Source organism: Brassica rapa, chromosome A02 (assembly GCF_000309985.2).
Source record: "Brassica rapa cultivar Chiifu-401-42 chromosome A02, CAAS_Brap_v3.01, whole genome shotgun sequence".
Taxonomy (NCBI): domain Eukaryota; kingdom Viridiplantae; phylum Streptophyta; class Magnoliopsida; order Brassicales; family Brassicaceae; genus Brassica; species Brassica rapa.
The window spans coordinates 3,117,824-3,136,128 of NC_024796.2; the positions used below are offsets into that span (position 1 = coordinate 3,117,824).

General features: G+C 35.7%; 4 protein-coding genes across 8 annotated transcripts; all 4 read left to right on the plus strand.

The window, feature by feature from the left end:
- Positions 1-4,809: 4,809 nt before the first annotated feature.
- LOC103851058 (protein TIC 40, chloroplastic) lies at positions 4,810-8,166 on the plus strand. The gene is made up of 14 exons (XM_009127880.2): positions 4,810-5,087; positions 5,322-5,448; positions 5,552-5,609; positions 5,714-5,731; positions 6,086-6,407; positions 6,501-6,607; positions 6,706-6,769; positions 6,879-6,963; positions 7,069-7,109; positions 7,250-7,295; positions 7,389-7,483; positions 7,557-7,660; positions 7,753-7,800; positions 7,889-8,166. Exons 1-14 carry the CDS (start codon positions 4,904-4,906, stop codon positions 7,940-7,942), a joined length of 1,353 nt encoding a protein of 450 aa, XP_009126128.1. The 5' UTR covers positions 4,810-4,903; the 3' UTR covers positions 7,943-8,166.
- Positions 8,167-8,286: 120 nt separating this feature from the next.
- On the plus strand, positions 8,287-12,786 carry LOC103851059 (DNA repair protein RAD4). Of its 3 annotated transcripts, none has more exons than XM_018656518.2 (12): positions 8,287-8,555; positions 8,716-8,879; positions 8,947-9,192; positions 9,265-9,357; positions 9,430-9,522; positions 9,616-9,717; positions 9,981-10,030; positions 10,156-11,008; positions 11,076-11,270; positions 11,350-11,502; positions 11,917-12,126; positions 12,209-12,786. In XM_018656518.2, exons 1-12 carry the CDS (start codon positions 8,528-8,530, stop codon positions 12,623-12,625), a joined length of 2,604 nt encoding a protein of 867 aa, XP_018512034.1. In that variant the 5' UTR covers positions 8,287-8,527; the 3' UTR covers positions 12,626-12,786. The 3 variants fall into 3 exon arrangements, with proteins under 3 accessions (XP_018512034.1, XP_033141879.1, XP_033141880.1); XM_033285988.1 differs by having other exon boundaries at positions 8,409-8,628; XM_033285989.1 differs by having other exon boundaries at positions 8,409-8,559.
- A 249-nt stretch (positions 12,787-13,035) lies between these two features.
- Positions 13,036-16,408, plus strand: LOC103851060 (serine carboxypeptidase-like 12). 3 transcript variants are annotated; one of them, XM_009127882.3, is made up of 13 exons: positions 13,036-13,501; positions 13,591-13,736; positions 13,859-13,941; positions 14,026-14,148; positions 14,536-14,638; positions 14,716-14,753; positions 14,844-14,945; positions 15,023-15,109; positions 15,184-15,306; positions 15,451-15,522; positions 15,614-15,732; positions 15,843-16,002; positions 16,102-16,408. In XM_009127882.3, the coding sequence occupies exons 1-13, from the start codon at positions 13,380-13,382 to the stop codon at positions 16,180-16,182; spliced, it is 1,359 nt and encodes a 452-aa protein (XP_009126130.1). In that variant the 5' UTR covers positions 13,036-13,379; the 3' UTR covers positions 16,183-16,408. The 3 variants fall into 3 exon arrangements, with proteins under 3 accessions (XP_009126130.1, XP_009126133.1, XP_009126131.1); XM_009127885.3 differs by lacking the exon at positions 13,036-13,501 and having other exon boundaries at positions 13,591-13,740; XM_009127883.3 differs by lacking the exon at positions 13,036-13,501 and having other exon boundaries at positions 13,852-13,941.
- Positions 16,409-17,158: 750 nt separating this feature from the next.
- LOC103851243 (probably inactive leucine-rich repeat receptor-like protein kinase At5g48380) lies at positions 17,159-17,965 on the plus strand. Its single transcript, XM_009128087.1, has one exon. The coding sequence runs from the start codon at positions 17,159-17,161 to the stop codon at positions 17,963-17,965; it is 807 nt and encodes a 268-aa protein (XP_009126335.1).
- The last annotated feature ends 340 nt before the right edge of the window (positions 17,966-18,305 follow it).

Genomic DNA, 18,305 nt, shown 5'->3' on the forward strand with positions numbered 1-18,305 from the left:
TCATGCTTTAAATTGAAGAATATATTCAAAAAAAGTTAAATATTTTGGTTATCCAAAATAATAATTTAATAAGGAATTTCTTTTTCCCCTTGTTTTCTCTTGTATAGCAAACGAATACTAATTTAATAATATATAAAATAAACAATTTTAAATTCCTTTGAAATAATAGTTTATAAAATTATAAACTCGTTATTGACAATCATAAATTTATTATTCGAAAGTAGATGCATTTTTTGAAGTTTATTATGCTGCCAGTATATATTTTGGATTAGGCGTGCAAACAAAACAATAAAGTTTGTCAAAAAATAAAAATAAATAAATTTTTGTCTATTTGATAAACTTATATATGAAATACACATGTTAAAATAATTATCTATATGATGATTGATCGTGACGTAACCGATGACATTTTTATTGTATATATATCATATTGCTTTCTATAATTAAACAATGTTTTAAGAAAATTTAGTACTGTCTTGTCTGTTCCAGCATAGATCGATATCTTAAACATGTTTTAATTTAGCAGTGTTTGCTGTCTTGACACGTATCATATATTTTCTTTATTTTAATGCCAAAGTTTGTAAGTGGGTTCATATTTGTCATCTAAAATGAAATCTGGCTGTAACTTTATCTATTTGTATAAAATTAAATATGATATAAAACTGAAATTTGATCAATCTCCTTGAATAGGTATAGCTGGTAAATAACTCGATCATTGAGTTTGTAACACATCTAAAGATATAAAATAATTTTGACTTACCACAATTTCGTATACGAATCCAACTTAAAAAAGTAGATACAAATGGTTATAAAAAGTAAATAACATTAATTTTTTGTATATATATATATTTTTAAAAATATCACTTATTCTGAAACAATTAGTTTTAAACATTATTTAAAATGAAACGGAAGTAATACTCCCTTTTTTTTACTTATCTTACTTTCATAATTACTAAGAAAATGCAGCATATATATGTAGGACCCCATGAATTGAGGGCAGCCACCGGTGGCTTCATAAGGCTGTGCCAATATGACTGGTCCTGTCGTGTATTATGTAATTTGTATGTGAGTAAAATTTTAAGACAATTAATGGGACACACACGAATGAGATTGATAGACAAGTACTAACTACCTTCACCAAACCACTTTGCCAAAAAGAAAGATCGGTATTATGTACTTTTGATTGTCACATTATAACATCACTCTTTCGTCAAATTAAAGAAATACGGTAGTCTAATAATCAAACGATTTAACATGTAAGATAACAAACTATCTTCTTTGCATACTAGTATTTCACTTGTTTATGTATATTCTGATGGGAATATCTATGGACCAAATTTTGTGATTGAGATCAAACATTAATAACAAGCCAATTAAACATCGAATACAATATAAAATCTATCAAACCTTACGTAAAATTAAGCTCATTTTTTTTGTAAAATTAAGCTCATGACTGCTTTGCTATTCTAATTAACAAAATCATGCGTGTTAACATGGCTTAAATTAATATTATTTTGGGAGGAAAATGTAGAAGATAAGTGCTTGTCAAATGAAAAGCCTTCATGCTATATATAATTGAGAATATCCCGATTTGTTTCTTAGTTGTGTTGAATAAGAAACACGAATGCCTTAAAGTTTACAATATGCTGTCTTCAGAATTATAAAATACAAAGAAAGTGGAAAAGGAGTGCATGTATATGAACCTTTTTTTTTTTTTGAAAAAGAATGTATATGAACCTTTCTCATAACAAATATGATCATTGCTTAAACATGACTTGTCACAAAGAAGAGCAAAAGGAGTGATAGTGGAACTGTGAATGATGGATTAAAAAGAAGAGAAAGGAGGAAGATAAGGGAACTATTAAACTTTCAAAGAATTTTTAATAATAAATAATTAGGTTGGTGGATAACTTTTTTAATAAATTAAATAAAGAAAATTTGGTAAAGACAACAATTATTATAATACATATGAAGTTTGTGAATGAGTATATTTTCGTTTTCCTGCTTATTGTGACACATTGGTTAAACTTCACACCTTTTTAAAAAGTCCATTTCCTTTAGCAAAGTTAGTCAGTAATAACTATATGTATACTTATATATTCCCATAAATCGTCATTTATATACTCTCAAATATTATCAGACAATATTATATTAACTTTTAAACATGGTTGGCAAAAAGTGTCAAAATGTGATAAGTCTTTATCTATATTATTAAAACCGAAGTACATTTTAGTACTGTTTGAAAACTTAGATAGTAGATTAAATGAAAATTGTTTGGAAACAAAGATAGATTAAAAAAATTTGTATTTACATATTTAGTCATTGTATCTATTTCTCATTTATAGATTATGTCGTTTGGAAACTTGGATAGAAAATTAAATGAGAATCGTTTGGAAACACGAATAGCGGATTAAATATTTATTTTTATTTACACATTTAGCCATTGTATTTCTTTTTTATTTATAAATTTGCCACTTCACTTAAAATCAAAAAATTAAATTAATTACAATAAATCGTTATTTCTTTTTGCTGAAAATAAAAACACAAACTGTAATATATGATATATATTAATCTGCTATAATACAATTTTCAAGAAAACCAAATATCATAAAATTAATAATAATTCATAAAAACCTACTGTAAAAAGTTAAATCATTTTTAAATAAATAAACCAAAAATCAATAGGTTAATATATGAATATTACAATTACATCAAATTGCATCAAGTTATAAAATTATAAATATAATATTACGTATATATAAAAAATTATTATCAAACATCTATATTATAATATAATATATTCTACTCTAAATATATTTTACAAAACATAAAAATATAAATGAACATTTTATAAAATCAATGGTTTATAAATTTATTGTACGCAAGTTAAATCTAACATCCGCGCGGGAGCACGGATCATGATCTAGTTTATATTAGGGTTACACAAAATCTCTATCGATGTGGTGAGAAGACACTTTCTCGTTTCACGCGGACTCTATCGTCTAACGCTGCCCGCATCTCGGCATCTTTATGTAACGCGCTAAGTCCACATGGTTATGCACTTATTCCTGAAAATCAATAGGCCCACACGACTACGATTATACTTTTACATACTGATAACATGGCCTTAGGCTTTCTCCTTGGCACTGTCGTCAACAAAATTTTGAGCATTACGTACTTCAAAATTGACGTGATTTTTTATTAAAGAAAATAAATAAATAACAAACTACATAGAGTAAGCAAATTCATTTATTGATTAAGCTTTTACTAATTACACAAAATTTAGTTGATAAAAGAATAAACAATCGAAGGTTTCATATCCACAGTTGGGAAAACTCCACAACAACTAACTGCCACAAAGGAGATTCACAGTTTCAATAAGGCTCAAGGTTAACATCTCCCAAGTCAAGTCCCGCATCATCATCAATCCATCATCATCATCACCATCAGGATGAGTAATGAAAGTTGAGACAATGGTTCCACTATTATTGCCATCAACAAGAAGTTTCGAAAGAATTAAGGGCTGAGTAATGAAAGTTGAGACAATGGTTCCATTATTATTGACCGAAGACACGGGTCTAGGGACAATATTTTTTCTTTCTAATTTTTAGTTTCTGTGAGTTATGTTTTTAATTTATTTCTTGTGCTGCTGCTCTGTGATGATTCTATTGCTTTAACCACATTGAAAAGGGCTGAGAACTTGATTCGGGACTTCTTGATTTAGGCCCAAAGAAAATAGTTTTTTGAGGTCGGCATTGGTTGGTGACACTTTGATCTAAAATGCTTGAAGGGTTCTTTTCTCTTAGTGTTTTAGATCAAGGAAGAGAGAACTGTTGAGCTTTATTGACATTTTCTTAGTTTAAACCTTGAAAAACCTTGACATCTTCTCAAGCTCTCATATGTGGAAGCTTTTGGCACATTATCTGAGAAGCAGCTTTGTAATCTTCAAAAATCTTTGTTATTTGATGATACTACCATTCCATCGCTGATCTTGTTTTTTCGGGTGCACAATGATGGTTTTAAACCACCACACATGAGATTGCATTCCCTTTGTTTTTGAATCGAAGAAAAAATAATAGCCTGGAGTTTTTGGGATTTGCTTGATGACGGATTGATGTAAGATTAGATGCTCCACTGTGTTCCACTCCTTTGTTAACGGTTTCCAAATGGCACACAACTGGTTAAACTATGTCACGGTTGTTATGTATTTAACTAGTTAACTTGTTACGAGCATCATTTAAGAGATTTTCTTAGGTTCATAGTCAATGGGCCAAAGCTTACACAGAAGAAGAGCTATTACTAGCTCCTCATAGGTTTTGCACGTTTCTCAGCTTCCATCTTCCACTGCACTCGTCATCTGAGAATCCACAATGAGCTTCTCCCCATGTATTCTTCATATCCCACCGAGCTTGATGGACTTCCTCATGAATCTGAACCATGTGATCCATCATGCAAATGAAAATGTTCCTCTATCTGAAAAGAACATAACAAATAAGTATATTCATGGATATTTGTTACACTAGAGTACTTGACTAGAGGTATTTACAGCAAATCAGTAGATGATAATCTGTAAATCATATTTTTAAGAGAATTTAAAAATATCAACATAAAATCACATGTCCAAAAACTCAAGATAAATGGTGTATGTTCGTTAATCTGTGCAAGATTAACGAGAATACATACATTATGTTGAAGAGTTTAGGGGGGGTGAATGGTAAAATAATAATAAAGGGGCTAAATTGTGATTTACGAAAAGCTTAAGGGGTGTGACAGGTAAAATAATAATAATCGCTACTAAACCTCGTGTCTGAAGGATACAGTAAGCTTTAGACCAAACAGTCTCTCAACCTTCATCTTCTTCCTCTTCCGTCTTCTCCACCAGAACTGCAAACAGGCAATAAACATGGAGAACCTAACCCTACTTTCCTCTTCATCTTCTTCCCCAAAGCTCTTAATCGGATGCAATTTCACTTCCTCGCTTAAAACCCCAGTAGGGTTCTCGCGCCGGACTCCGAAAATCACCCTCCGCTGCTCCAAAACCTCTGCCTCCGCGCAATCTCAATCTCCGGAGAAAGCTGGAGAAACTGGTTAGTTCGCACTTCCACTCGATACCCATTGTGTTGTTTGTGATTGAGAATGCGAAAGCTTGTGACTTTGCGTTATCTCTGAACTCCAAATCTTGTGAATTTGTATTTGAAATTCGAATTCTTCTAGAAAAAAGCGTTATTTTATCTGTGATTAAGGATGTGAAAGCTTGTGACTTGCTTGTAACTTGTAAGAAAATTATTAATTGTCTGATTTAAATTTTGTTTCTTTTGCAGTGGTTGTGAAGCACAGGAGGAGCAAAGCTTTTGCGAGCATTTTTTCTTCGAGTCTTGATCAGCAGACAACCTCTGTTGCTTACCCTAGTGCAGCAGTGCCGCCACCGTCTTCATCATCATCAACCATGTAGTGTTACTAACCATTCTCCTGGTTGTTTTGAGCAATGTGCTATATGTGTTTGATTCTTGGTAGTTAAAAGCATTTCTTATGTTTTTCTCTGTGTGTGTAGAGGATCACCACTGTTCTGGATTGGTGTAGGTGTTGGTCTATCAGCTTTGTTCTCATGGGTGAGCATGATGATTAGTTTTAATTTTTTTCCCTCTATTTTTATTCCTTTTGCTTTAGTATCAAAGAATGTATATCTGACTTTTTCTTTCTGATGGATTTACAGGCTACTTCAAACTTAAAGGTAACAGTTATTAGCCCTTTGTTTTACTCTCTAATATCTTACAGAACCATAGTTTATTATGTTATCTCTATATTCTCTAGTTTGTAGTGCATATGTATATGAAATAGTATTCATTGGATTGGCTATCGTAACAAGGTTAACTGTTTAATCACACTTTTTGAACTAATATAATTTAAGCATGGAATCATAACCTACATACCACTAAGGTTTTAGTGGTGCAATTCAGATATATACACCTATAATCATTTTCATAACTATTTGATTTGCAAATATATTTCACATTCTCAATGCTTTCTCTCATTATTCTTTCGACTGGTTGTTTCTCTCTGTTGATATTTTTTGCTTTGGTTTCAGAAATATGCAATGCAAACGGCTATGAAGACAATGATGAACCAGATGAACACACAGAACAGCCAGTTTAACAACCCTGGATTCCCTACAGGACCAGGATCAGGATCGCCTTTTCCGTTTCCATTTCCTCCTCAGACAACTCCTACTCCCTCGCCGTTCCAATCTCAATCCCAGTCTTCAAGTGCTACTGTTGATGTGACAGCGACGAAAGTAGATACACCTCCTTCCACTAAGCCGCAGCCTACTCCTGTAAAGAATATAGAAGTGGATAAGCCAAGTGTTGTTTTAGAGGAAAACAAACCCAAGAAAGAAGAAAAGAACTACGGTAGCCTCCTCTTGTATCCTTTAATTTTGGGCTTCTTGTTTTCACATTTTCTAAGCTTCTAATTTGGATGTTGCTATAACTTTTATGATGCAGCCTTTGAGGATGTTTCTCCTGAGGAAACCGCTAAGGAAAGTCCATTTAGCAACTATGCAGAAGTCTCTGAAACCAGTGCCCCCAAGGAAGCTCGCTTATTTGAGGATGTAAGTTTTCTTTTTCTTATGTATCTGCACTAAAAAATGAACTTAATTGGGCTAACGTGGGAGGTTTCCATGCTCTCTCATTTGGTCTTTGGGTAAAGGTTTTGCAAAATGGATCTGCTCCGGCGAATGGTGCTACTGCTTCAGAGGTTTTTCAATCTTTGGGTGAGTTAATAAATAGCAGTTTTCATTAGGCAAGGAAGGACGTGAGGATTGTTCCCTTCTCTTTCGTTTTTCTAAGTTGTTAGATTGAGTCCTTTGTCTGTGCACGCAGGCGCTGGGAAAGGAGGGGCTGGTTTGTCAGTAGAAGCTTTAGAGAAAATGATGGAAGATCCAACGGTTCAGAAGATGGTTTACCCGTAACTCCATCTTCCCTACCACATTTCAATCCTTCTCTTAAGTTTATTTTCAAACCTGGTTTCTAAGTAAGTAGACATTTTGTAACTTTGCATGTATGGGTTCAGACATTTGCCTGAGGAGATGAGGAACCCAGAAACTTTCAAATGTAAGTCTCTTAATGCTTAATCCTGTTATTATTATCTTTGTTCTCGGTATTGCTTCTGAAGGTTTAACCGTTGACCATTTTTGAATGGAAAGCTTGAACTAGTCATATGAGGTTGTTTCTATGGATTGTAATTTTTGTAGGGATGCTTCAAAATCCTCAATACCGTCAACAGCTACAGGACATGTTGTAAGCTCCAGTTGCACATTGATTCCTTTATTAAAAATCTCTAAAACTGTATTGTTTCTATTTAGCCTTAGTTTTCCTTTTTGATGGATTTAGGAATAATATGAGTGGGAGTGGTGAATGGGACAAGAGAATGACGGAGACCTTAAAGAACTTCGACCTGAACAGTCCTGAAGTGAAGCAACAGTTTGGTAAGCAAATAGTCCCTAATAAGTATGGTTGTGACTTAGGCTCAGTACTGAATGATTGAAACGATGTTTTCAGATCAAATAGGACTGACACCAGAAGAAGTCATCTCTAAGATAATGCAGAACCCTGACGTTGCAATGGCATTCCAGAATCCTAGAGTCCAAGCAGCGTTAATGGAAGTACGTTTTCTTCCTTCACTTGAATCAAAAAAAAAAATATCTTTTTGATATGTCCTAGCTCAATTTGATTGTGGTTGTTATTGTTGTTGCAGTGTTCAGAGAACCCAATGAACATCATGAAGTACCAAAACGACAAAGAGGTAAATCTTCTGCTACTTAAAGTTCTGCACTGAAAACATCTCAAAGGCAAATCACTTGAGTGGTTTTTTTTATTTTGTTGGAGTGCAGGTAATGGATGTGTTCAACAAGATTTCGCAGCTCTTCCCAGGAATGACGGGTTGAGACTAAGCTCACGGTCTTATGGTTTGATCTCATCTCCGTAGGATCAAGTCTCCTGTCTTTCTTTAGCTTTCTAGGAACGCAAAAAACATAAAAACAAAAACATGTTTTTTTTTTTTGTCATCAAAGAGATGCTTAAGTTTTGCTCAGAACAGAGACACATAGATTGCGATGTGTAGTTGTATAACCTCCAAACTTATTCATCTATCAAAATAACGAATTTGATTCGTGTAAGAACCTTATTGGTGAATTTGGGTGGGCTGACGTCACCGAGAGAGAGCACGAAGAGGAGAGAAATTAATTACTGTACTTAATTTTAACCTAAAAGTAATAGTTAAATTACGAATGAAGATCCCGAGAAAATAGAGGTGACGTGGCAATATCGAGACCGTTTAATGACTTGGTGGGTCCCTGACTTTTGCGGTCAAAAACAGCGTTCCCACTTTCTCGTTTGTCTTAATAGTTTCTCGGAGAAGTTTTGTCCCGTACGTCGGTCGTTGTTGTTAATCGCGCGGGAGGAGAGATTGGCGCGTGTAACTGAATCCCCTTCGCTCCGTCGAATACTTTCTCTGTCTCCGTCAGCCACGAATGAAAGAGTCGCGTGTTCGATTCGCGTCTGAGTATTATCTTTTCACTCGGAATTTGCATTAACCTCCTCGTCTCTTGAGATACTCTTCGAAGAGAAAAAAGTTTACTCCTTTATCGCTTTTTGAAGAAAGTTTAGCTCTTTTTCTTTTTTTTTTTTTAATTTGAATTATTGGTTTAAATTTTTTTAGGGTTTTTTTACTTGAGAAGAAGAAAGATGAAGCCTCTAATTAAAACTAAGGATAGTAAACTCTCAGCAGCCTCCAGAGCAGCAGTGAATAAAGTTCTTGACAGAATCAATGCTCGTGGCAACAAGAAGAGTGATGATACTGCTCAGAACTGTGACTCCGCAAAGGTTAGTAGTGTTTTCTATTCATTCATGGTGGAAGAATATTTAACTTATAGAGTTCTAATCATTGCAGCTGGATAAAGGGAAGCAAACCGTAACTGACAACGATCTACAGGACAGGGAACGTGGTCAGTTTGGTTACTGTGATGATGATGAGGAGATGAATGATTCAGACTGGGAAGACTGTCCTATTCCTAGTCCTGCCAAATCTGTTGATGTGGAGGTTGATGATAACAAAGATTTAACCATTGAGCTTGATGATTTGCCTCCTGATGATAAGAGGCAGAAGAACACTTACCGGGCAACAGGACAAGACAAGGTATATGGTTACTTCTTTTTATCCTACAATAATGAATGGTTACTTAAAGAAAATTGTGTGTTTCTCGTAAAGGAACGGGCGGAACTTGTCCACAAGGTTCACTTGCTATGTCTGCTTGCAAGAGGGAGGATAGTTGACAACGCTTGTAACGATCCCTTGATTCAGGTATATATATCCCTTTTGACTGCTGTTGTTAGGCTTATCTTTGTGCATAACTGTGTAAATTTTGATGTGCAGGCTTCCTTGCTTTCACTTCTACCGTCATTCTTAACAAAAATACCAAATCTAGGGAAAGTGACTGTTAGGGATGTAGCTCCTCTTCTCCGTTGGGTATGGGTTTTTAGTGGTCTGTAGCTTTTTTCTTTTGTGTTTTTTCTTTCTGGTGGGAAGTTTGAGCAGCTTCTCCTGGCTCTCAAATTGTAGGTTCGTGGAAACTTTGCTGTTAGGTGTACTCCTAGCTCTGAGAAGTCTTTTCGTACTTCTCTAGCATTTGCTCTTGAATCTCGTAGAGGCACGTCTGAAGAGGTAAGCTTGTGATTATGTCAATTTAACTTATTAATTATTTGGTTACTTGTGTTGTTTGAAACATCAATTTTTCAGACTTTTAGTTTCATTCTTTACAAAGAAGTTGGTTTTATTTTTTTCCAAAGTTCCTTGAATCTCTCTATGTGAAGATTACAATGTTTGTTTGTTTTTTCAATAGTTGATCCTTCTTTAAGGAAGTTGTGGTCCAATATTGATCAATGCTGTTCTAAGGAAACTCAGGGATCATTTTTTTTTGTTTGCAGCTTGGAGCACTCTCTGTTGCTTTGCTTAGGGCATTAAAGCTTACAACTCGGTATGTGATACTTGTTACTTTTGCCTTAAGATAGTATTCATACTTTGCTTGATTTAAATCTGTTTATTTGCTGCTTATTGATGACAACCTTGTTCTGAGTTTCTGTACTAATTTGAGTTTCACAGGTTTGTATCTATTCTTGATGTTGCCTCCTTAAAACCTGGGGCCGACAAGGATGAGTCTCCAGGTCCAAAAAAAGCTAAAACGAAGCGTGGGATATTCAGGAACTCAACTCTTATGGTACCCAAACAGCAAGCCATCTCATCACACCAAAACAAATCATCTTCCCATGTTGAGGATAAAAGTCTCTCTGAAACCTCTGAGCCTCAGTTGCAAGATAATAAGGACAACTCATCCTGTGAAGCTGGAACCTCCAGCAAATCTGAGGGAATAAGGAGGAGAGGAGATGTTGAGTTCGAGATGCAATTAGCCATGGCTTTGGCTGCAACTGCAACTGTAAACAACAACCAACAGAGTTCTGAAGCAACCGAGAAAAAGAAAACAACGAAAACAAGTGATGGCTTGTCGATTCCTGACCAAGTAATGTCCACAGCCTTCGGTTCCAAGAAAGTGGACTCACCTCTCTGTTGGGCCGAGGTGTACTGCAATGGAGAAAACATGGACGGGAGATGGGTCCACGTGGACGCTGTTAACGGAACGATAGATGCAGAACAAAACGTAGAAGCTGCAGCTTCTGCTTGCAAGATGTTTCTTAGATACGTTGTCGCCTTCTCCGGTGGTGGAGCCAAAGATGTCACTCGCAGGTACTGCACAAAGTGGCACACGATCTCATCAAAACGGGTGAACTCATCGTGGTGGGATATGGTGTTAGCACCGTTACGAGAGCTAGAGGCAGCAGCAAGCTTAATCCCTCTTGCTAACAGTGCAAGTAGCTCGTCCTTTGGTGTGAGGACTGCTGTTGAAGATATTGAGTTAGCTACTAGGGCGCTTACTGAGCCTCTTCCTACTAACCAGCAGGTAAGAGTTTTATATAGCTCATGCTTTCACTTGAGAGTGTTCTGAGACCTTTTCTTTAATCTTGTAGGCTTATAAGAGTCACGAACTCTATGCTATTGAGAAATGGCTTCACAAGAACCAGATACTTCACCCAAAAGGTCCGGTTCTGGGGTTCTGCGCTGGTCATTGCGTTTATCCTCGAACCTGTGTGCAGACTCTTAGAACGAAAGAGAGTTGGCTTCGTGATGGGCTTCAACTTAAGGCCAATGAAGTTCCCTTAAAGGTACATGTATTATCTTTATTCATTCCCTATTTATTTCCGGTTTTGTAATCAACTCTTGATGTCCACTATCACCTTATAGATTCTTAAGCGTAACGCAAAGGTCAAAAAAGTAAAAGATTTTGGAGATGGGAACAAGGAGAGTGAAGATGGTTCTCGGTGCATGGAGCTATACGGGAAGTGGCAAATGGAACCGTTGTGTCTCCCTCATGCTGTTAATGGGATTGTGCCTAAGGTAAAAGCATCTTCATCTCGGTCTTGTTTATTCTCTTCAATGGAAATCTGTTAGGGCTGAGATTTTTAACTAAACCTGCCGAACCGAACCGAAATTTTGGTTAGTCTGGTGAAAAGTTCGGTTCGGTTCGATTCGGCTTGTTTATAAAAAAACTTTGGTAACCGAAGTAACCGAAATTATCCAAAATTTTGAACCGAATTAACCAAAACTTTGAAAGCAATTATCCAAACTAACCAAAATTACTCTTATTTAACCGATTTTACCCAAAATTTTAACCGGATACCGAACCCAAACTTTTTTATGGTTCAATTCGTCGAGATTTTAGTAGAACTGAACTATCCGAACCCGCAGGCCTAGAATCTGTAGACAGAAATATTGTAAAATCTTTTTTTATGCGTGTGTTTATGGTTACAGAACGAGCGTGGTCAAGTTGATGTCTGGTCTGAGAAATGTCTACCACCTGGAACAGTCCACTTAAGGTTTCCTCGAATATTTTCAATTGCCAAGAGATTTGGAGTAGATTATGCTCCTGCAATGGTTGGTTTCGAATACAAAAGTGGACGTGCTACTCCTGTTTTCGAAGGTATTGTGGTCTGTACCGAGTTCAAAGACGCAATCCTCGAGGTAAAAATCACATAATTGTATGGTTTAAATATGAATGTGGATCTTTGGATTTATCTCCCTTTTTTTTTGGTTTTGTGTTTAGGCATATGCAGAAGAACGAGAAATGAGAGAAGAAGAGGAGAGAAAGCGAGACGAAGCACAAGCAGCTTCGAGATGGTATCAGCTTCTTTCGTCTATCTTAACCCGTGAGAGGTTGAAGAACCGTTACGCCAATAACTCAGAGGATGATGTTGTCAAAACGAGGAGTTTGGAAACGAAACCAGAGACGGTTGTTAGGGAGGAGAGTGTAAAAACACCTAAAAAGCAAGGAGGGGTTAAGAGAGGAAGGTCAGGAGGAAGAAAGAGTCGTAGTGAAGATGAAAACCGTGAACGTGGGGATGGAGAAGGAGATGAACATGAGCATGTGTTTCTTGATGAGGAAGAAACCTTTGATGAGAAAACTTCTGTAAAAACCAAACGCTGCAAATGTGGCTTTTCTGTCCAAGTTGAACAAATGTAGACTCTTGCTTTTGTTAGATAAACAAATGTCGATGCATGAAAATGTGTGGTTTGTGGAGACAAGAACTAACCAATTATGGTATGTTTCAGTTTCAAAAACAAGGATTCATTATCAGAAACGTAATTTTTTAATAAAAAGTCTGAAAAGTGATTTTTGGCTTATTAAAGTTTTACATTTAGCTTTGATTAAAGTTTGAAATTATTGTTCTTTTACTTATTATTCATTTCATTTCATCTAAACATAAAAAACGTGTGGATCCCTCGAGAGAGGAACACCATTGCTGATTTGCTGGCCAAGAACGCTCTTAATGCATCTGGCCTTTTGTTTGTTGAGGGTGCCTTTAATGGCCCCAACTAAACACTTCTAAATTTCTAATCAATTAATTATGGGTTTCAAAAAAAAAAAAAGGATTTGGGAGCAGTGGTTTGTAATTCTTAAATGGTACTAGTGTAGTTATTGTCAAAGTCAATTAAAAGTTTCATAATAATGACAAGAATTACGGGTAGGTACCAAAACTTCGTTTTAGAAAAAAATACGTCGACAGAGGTAGCTAACTTATTTCGTGTGGATGATAAAAAATGTCACGTGTGAAAAAAATGTGAGACGATATTATTGAAGAGTGATAATGATATATTATCTCTTGTAAAATACAGTACCTACCCTCCACTTAGAATAACATTTTAAGAATCATCTCGCTAAAACAAAATAGTGCTTTCCCTCCACTTTCTTATCTTTCTGTAAAAAAAATCACATTATGTCTAAGAAGTTGCTTCTGCTTCTTTTACTTATTATCTTAAGCCTACATGCATGTTCTGGCTCTATTGTCAAGTTTCTTCCTGGTTTTGAAGGTCCTCTTCCTTTCGAGCTTGAGACCGGGTTTGTGTCTTTTTTTTTCCATATAGTCTTCATTATGTGGTTTCTGCTAAAAGAGTGAAATAAGTTATTTCAATTGCTTTTGAATGAAGGTATATTGGTGTTGGTGAAGAAGAGCAAGTGCAATTGTTTTACTACTTCATTAAATCTGAGAAGAATCCAAAAGAAGATCCTCTTCTTATCTGGTTAAGTGGAGGACCTGGCTGCTCTTCTGCCACTGGTCTGTTTTTCGAGAATGGTAGGTAAAAATCGAAAGACTATATATCAATAATGTTTTTGTAAATATCAAAATTCACCGATTGGGGATCTGCGGTTCAACTGGTTATTGGTTATGGTTTGGATTGACAAAAAAAAAACCAGGTCCTGTGACATTTAACGTTGAGGAGGGTTACAATGAAGGTAGTGGACCCGCTTTACTTTCTACAACACATTCATGGACAAAGGTAACACTAGCAAATGCTTGTTATGGTTCTCCTTTATTAATCTTCATGATGTCTGTTTATAGTATATGGAATCATTGTTCGTAGGTGGCAAACATTATCTTTTTGGACCAGCCTGTTGGCACTGGCTTCTCCTATGCAACAACTCAACTTCTTGATACACCTAGTGACTCAGGAGAAGCTAAGCAGATCCATGAATTTATTCGCAAGGTTTTAAAATAGAGAAGACAAACTTAAGTGTGACCATTTTTTCTTTTTTTTGAACTCAAACTTCAGTGTGACAATAATGTAAAAAAGTGTGTAATATGAGACTATCCCATACTAGGCCTCGAGCTAAGCTGGATAAACAGAGACCACCCAAAAACTAGCTTATCCATATGACTTTATAAATGCACTGGTTAAATCTAATCTGCTAGGTTGCTGAAAAAGACTAAATGAACAATTAGAACTGAACTGAACTGAACCTTATGGAGAAATTATAGGTAGAAATATTAAATTAAGGAAAAGTTTGAAATTAACAATTCTGAGTAGACATTTGAAATTAACAATTCTGAGTAGACATTCTCTTATTTAGAGAGTGTTTTTGTTGTTGTACAGTGGTTAAGTAAGCATACAGAGTTTATATCGAACCCTTTTTATGTCGCTGGAGATTCGTATTCTGGTAAGATTATTCCGGCCACAGTTCAAGAAATCTCCAAAGGTATATGTGTGTTTCATCTTTTTTCTTTTTTTTTCTCTCTAGGTGTATCATTTATTTGATTTTTTTTCTTCATGCAGGAAATGATCTTGGGTTTAAACCTCAAGTAAATCTTGAGGTTGTACTTGGCTGCTTCTTATGTTACAAAAGATTTAATCTCTCCAACAAACTGACATTGACAATCCTCTTCATTTTCTCTTAACAATAGGGTTATGTACTAGGAAACCCGGTAACAGACTTCGAATTGGACCATAACCATTGCATTCCATTTGCTCATGGAATGGCATTAATCTCTGATGAACTCTACGAGGTACACGAAATATATTACGTGCAGGAATGTAGTTAAAATCAAACAACATATACAAAACTTTCTATTTTATTTTGCAGTCATTGAAGAGAAACTGTAAAGGAAACTATGAAAATATAGATCCACATAACACAGAGTGCTTGAAACATCATGACAAATATCTAAAGGTATACACTGATCATTATAGTTGTGAAAGATAGTGTATTCAATTTTTGTTGTTGTTGTTTGGTTGCTTTTGCAGTGTATTTCTAGCATAAATGTTGTTCATATTCTAATGCCACGTTGCGATCCCCCCCTGTTCCTCCAAAGAAGATTTATTCTCCTTAGAAACGTTTCGGCTCCGTTAATTGCAGATGGATGCTATGTAAGCAATCCATATTCTTTCTGTTAACTCGCCAGAGCTATGCTTCTATCACATATTCGGATCAGTATTGAAAAAGTAATGAGCATGTAAAACCATTGAGAGAAAAATATGTAACACCAGAATTGCTTTTGCACCCATTTGCAGATATATACTGATTTAATAGCTTCCCTCTGGGCTAATGATGAGAGCGTACGTAAAGCACTTCATGTAGTTAAGGTACGTACTATAGTATAATCATAATATCTGACGAGGCCGCATGCGGTTTATACAATTAATGACGGTAAAGAAACTTTGAATATGATTTCAGGGAAGTATAGAAAAATGGGTACGGTGTTCTTCGGGCAAGCCTTACGACTTCGACATTAAAAGCAGCGTACCATACCATATGAACAATAGCATCAAAGGATACAGATCTATCATATTCAGGTTTGACTTATCTACAACTTTCTAACCTTTTTATATATACAAGTTAATTTCAAGAGTTTATATTGAACTCTTATGGGACATTGTTTTGGGTAAATAATGTATATATATAGCGGTGATCACGACTTAGTGGTGCCTTTCCCTTCAACGCAAGCGTGGATAAGATCACTTGGTTATTCCATTATTGATGAGTGGAGGCCATGGATGGTGCACAATCAAATTGCTGGATACACTCGGACTTATGCCAATAACATGACATATGCTACTGTCAAAGCAAGTCTTCTTGTCCATTTATCTTCTTAATATGATGAATCTTTGCCCTTATAATTAGCACAAGTAAAAGGTGACTTCTCTTCTGATTTTAATTTACAGGGAGGTGGGCATACACTTGAATTCAAACCAAATGAAAGCTTTATCATGTTTCAGAGGTGGATTAGTGGTCAACCACTCTAAAATCCCTTTGTTTTTTTTTGGGTAGTCATTGATAATTTTATCTGTAAAATTGTTGTTGAGACTTGACCATTAAGTTCATGGAGATTAAAATAGCCAGTGGTAACCGATTGAATACCATCAGTACCACTTTTATTACAAAGTTCCTGTATCAATTTTTTTTTTGTATATAATTTTCTTACAAAGTTCCTGTACCATTTCTCTAGTTTGTGAAATATCGGATCCCCTCCGTTGACATTGCATATAATGCTATCAAGAAGTTTGCATTTCAAACGCACGTAGCTTACTATTCTTGAATCTTCAATTTTGAGGTGAGCAAAGGACAGGAAATAATTTTTTTTTTGTCAAATCAGAGATATAGCATAAGCTTCAACTAGTTATAAACAGCTGCAAAGCCTATGAATACATCTCCGAGATATAAGCTTCAATTCATTGATGTATTACTACTCCCTTTCATGTCTCAACTCTGAAAACAATGAACCTGAATCACCATAAATGTGTGAATATATGAACAGAAAACAGAGACCATATACGCTTCTCTACTTGTAAATCTATTCAGAAACAATATAACATCTAACTGAGGCATTTCAACATAATCATAAATGCGTAGCGCTATGGTTCCAGCTTTATATAGTTACAAACTTTACCCATAATACTGTCCTAAAGTACTTAAGTACTTTACCTAAATTAATGAGAATTTGGTAAGTGATTTTTGCTCCCAAAACTCATCCCATAACCTGGAAGTCACTAACTAAACTTCCCATGTTTTACACGCTACTTATCCGAAATGGACACCATGGGTAACTTTCCACAGTTGAATATTCAAACCCATGGGACAAGCTGCAAAATCTGTCTTTGTTTGTGAATATTCTCACTCAGGTATCTTCCTTCAACTCCTTTTACACGACAAGAGACTTTATAGTCCCCCTTGTTCAAGCTTTTGGCTAACGATTTCCACTTGTCCCACAACCACAAAACAATGTCTATTATGACCATAATCCCAACTTGTCTCTGGTTCTTACTAGTGTCTAGCTTCACATGCGCGAACAAGGCCGACGTATATTGCTTGAGGGACATATATTCTCAAGTCAAGGATCCAAACCGATATTTAACGAGTTGGGTATTTGGCAACACGACTTCAGGTTACATCTGCAACTTCAGTGGTGTGACTTGCTGGCATGATGATGAGAATAGGGTTCTGAGCATTAAGCTTTCTGGTTTTGGTCTCGAAGGAGAATTCCCTTCTGGGATTATGTACTGTACTGGTTTGGTAGATCTGGATCTTTCTAGAAACAACTTCTATGGAGCTTTGCCATCCAACATGGTCTCTTTGGTTCCATTTCTCACAACTCTCGACCTCTCTTACAATCAATTCTCCGGTGAAATCCCAGCCAGTTTATCAAATATTAAGTTCCTGAACATTCTTATGCTCCAGCATAACCAGTTCACCGGTCAACTTCCTCCCGAGCTAGCGTCACTTCCGCGGCTCTACAAGTTTTCAGTGGCAGACAATCAACTGACCGGTCCTATCCCACGTTTCAACGAAACAACAATGAGTATTGGACCGGAGAACTTTGCTAATAACGAGGGTTTGTGTGGTCGGCCTATGGATGCTTGTGTTGACCCGGAAGAAGAAATGATCCGGTTAGGGAAGATGGGTGCAGCAGTTGGTGCGGCTTTACTTGCACCAGTAGGTGCATTCTTAGACTGGTTCTCCATCAACAATAGGAAGAAGAAACAAGGAGATACAAGACACCGCAGCTTGATTTTCCACATTGGGGACTGAAACACTGTTTTCATCAGTGTTTAATCACATTATGCATCTTATACAACGAATAATTTAAAAGTATATAGGTATTAATGAATGATCATATGCATATCTACGCCTATATACATTTGAGAGAACTATGATTTATAACACGGTTTGATATATTTTGATCTCAATTTCAACATGACTTTTATGCCATACACAGTAATATAATTGTAGTATTATGTTAAAGTTTTTTGTTAACCAGTATTATGTTAAATTCGTTTTTACCTTTTTGTTATAACAGACAAAAAGATGAATTAAAAAAAAAGATCAAGTATAACACGCAAGATCAAAATATATGGTTATTTCCTTTTCC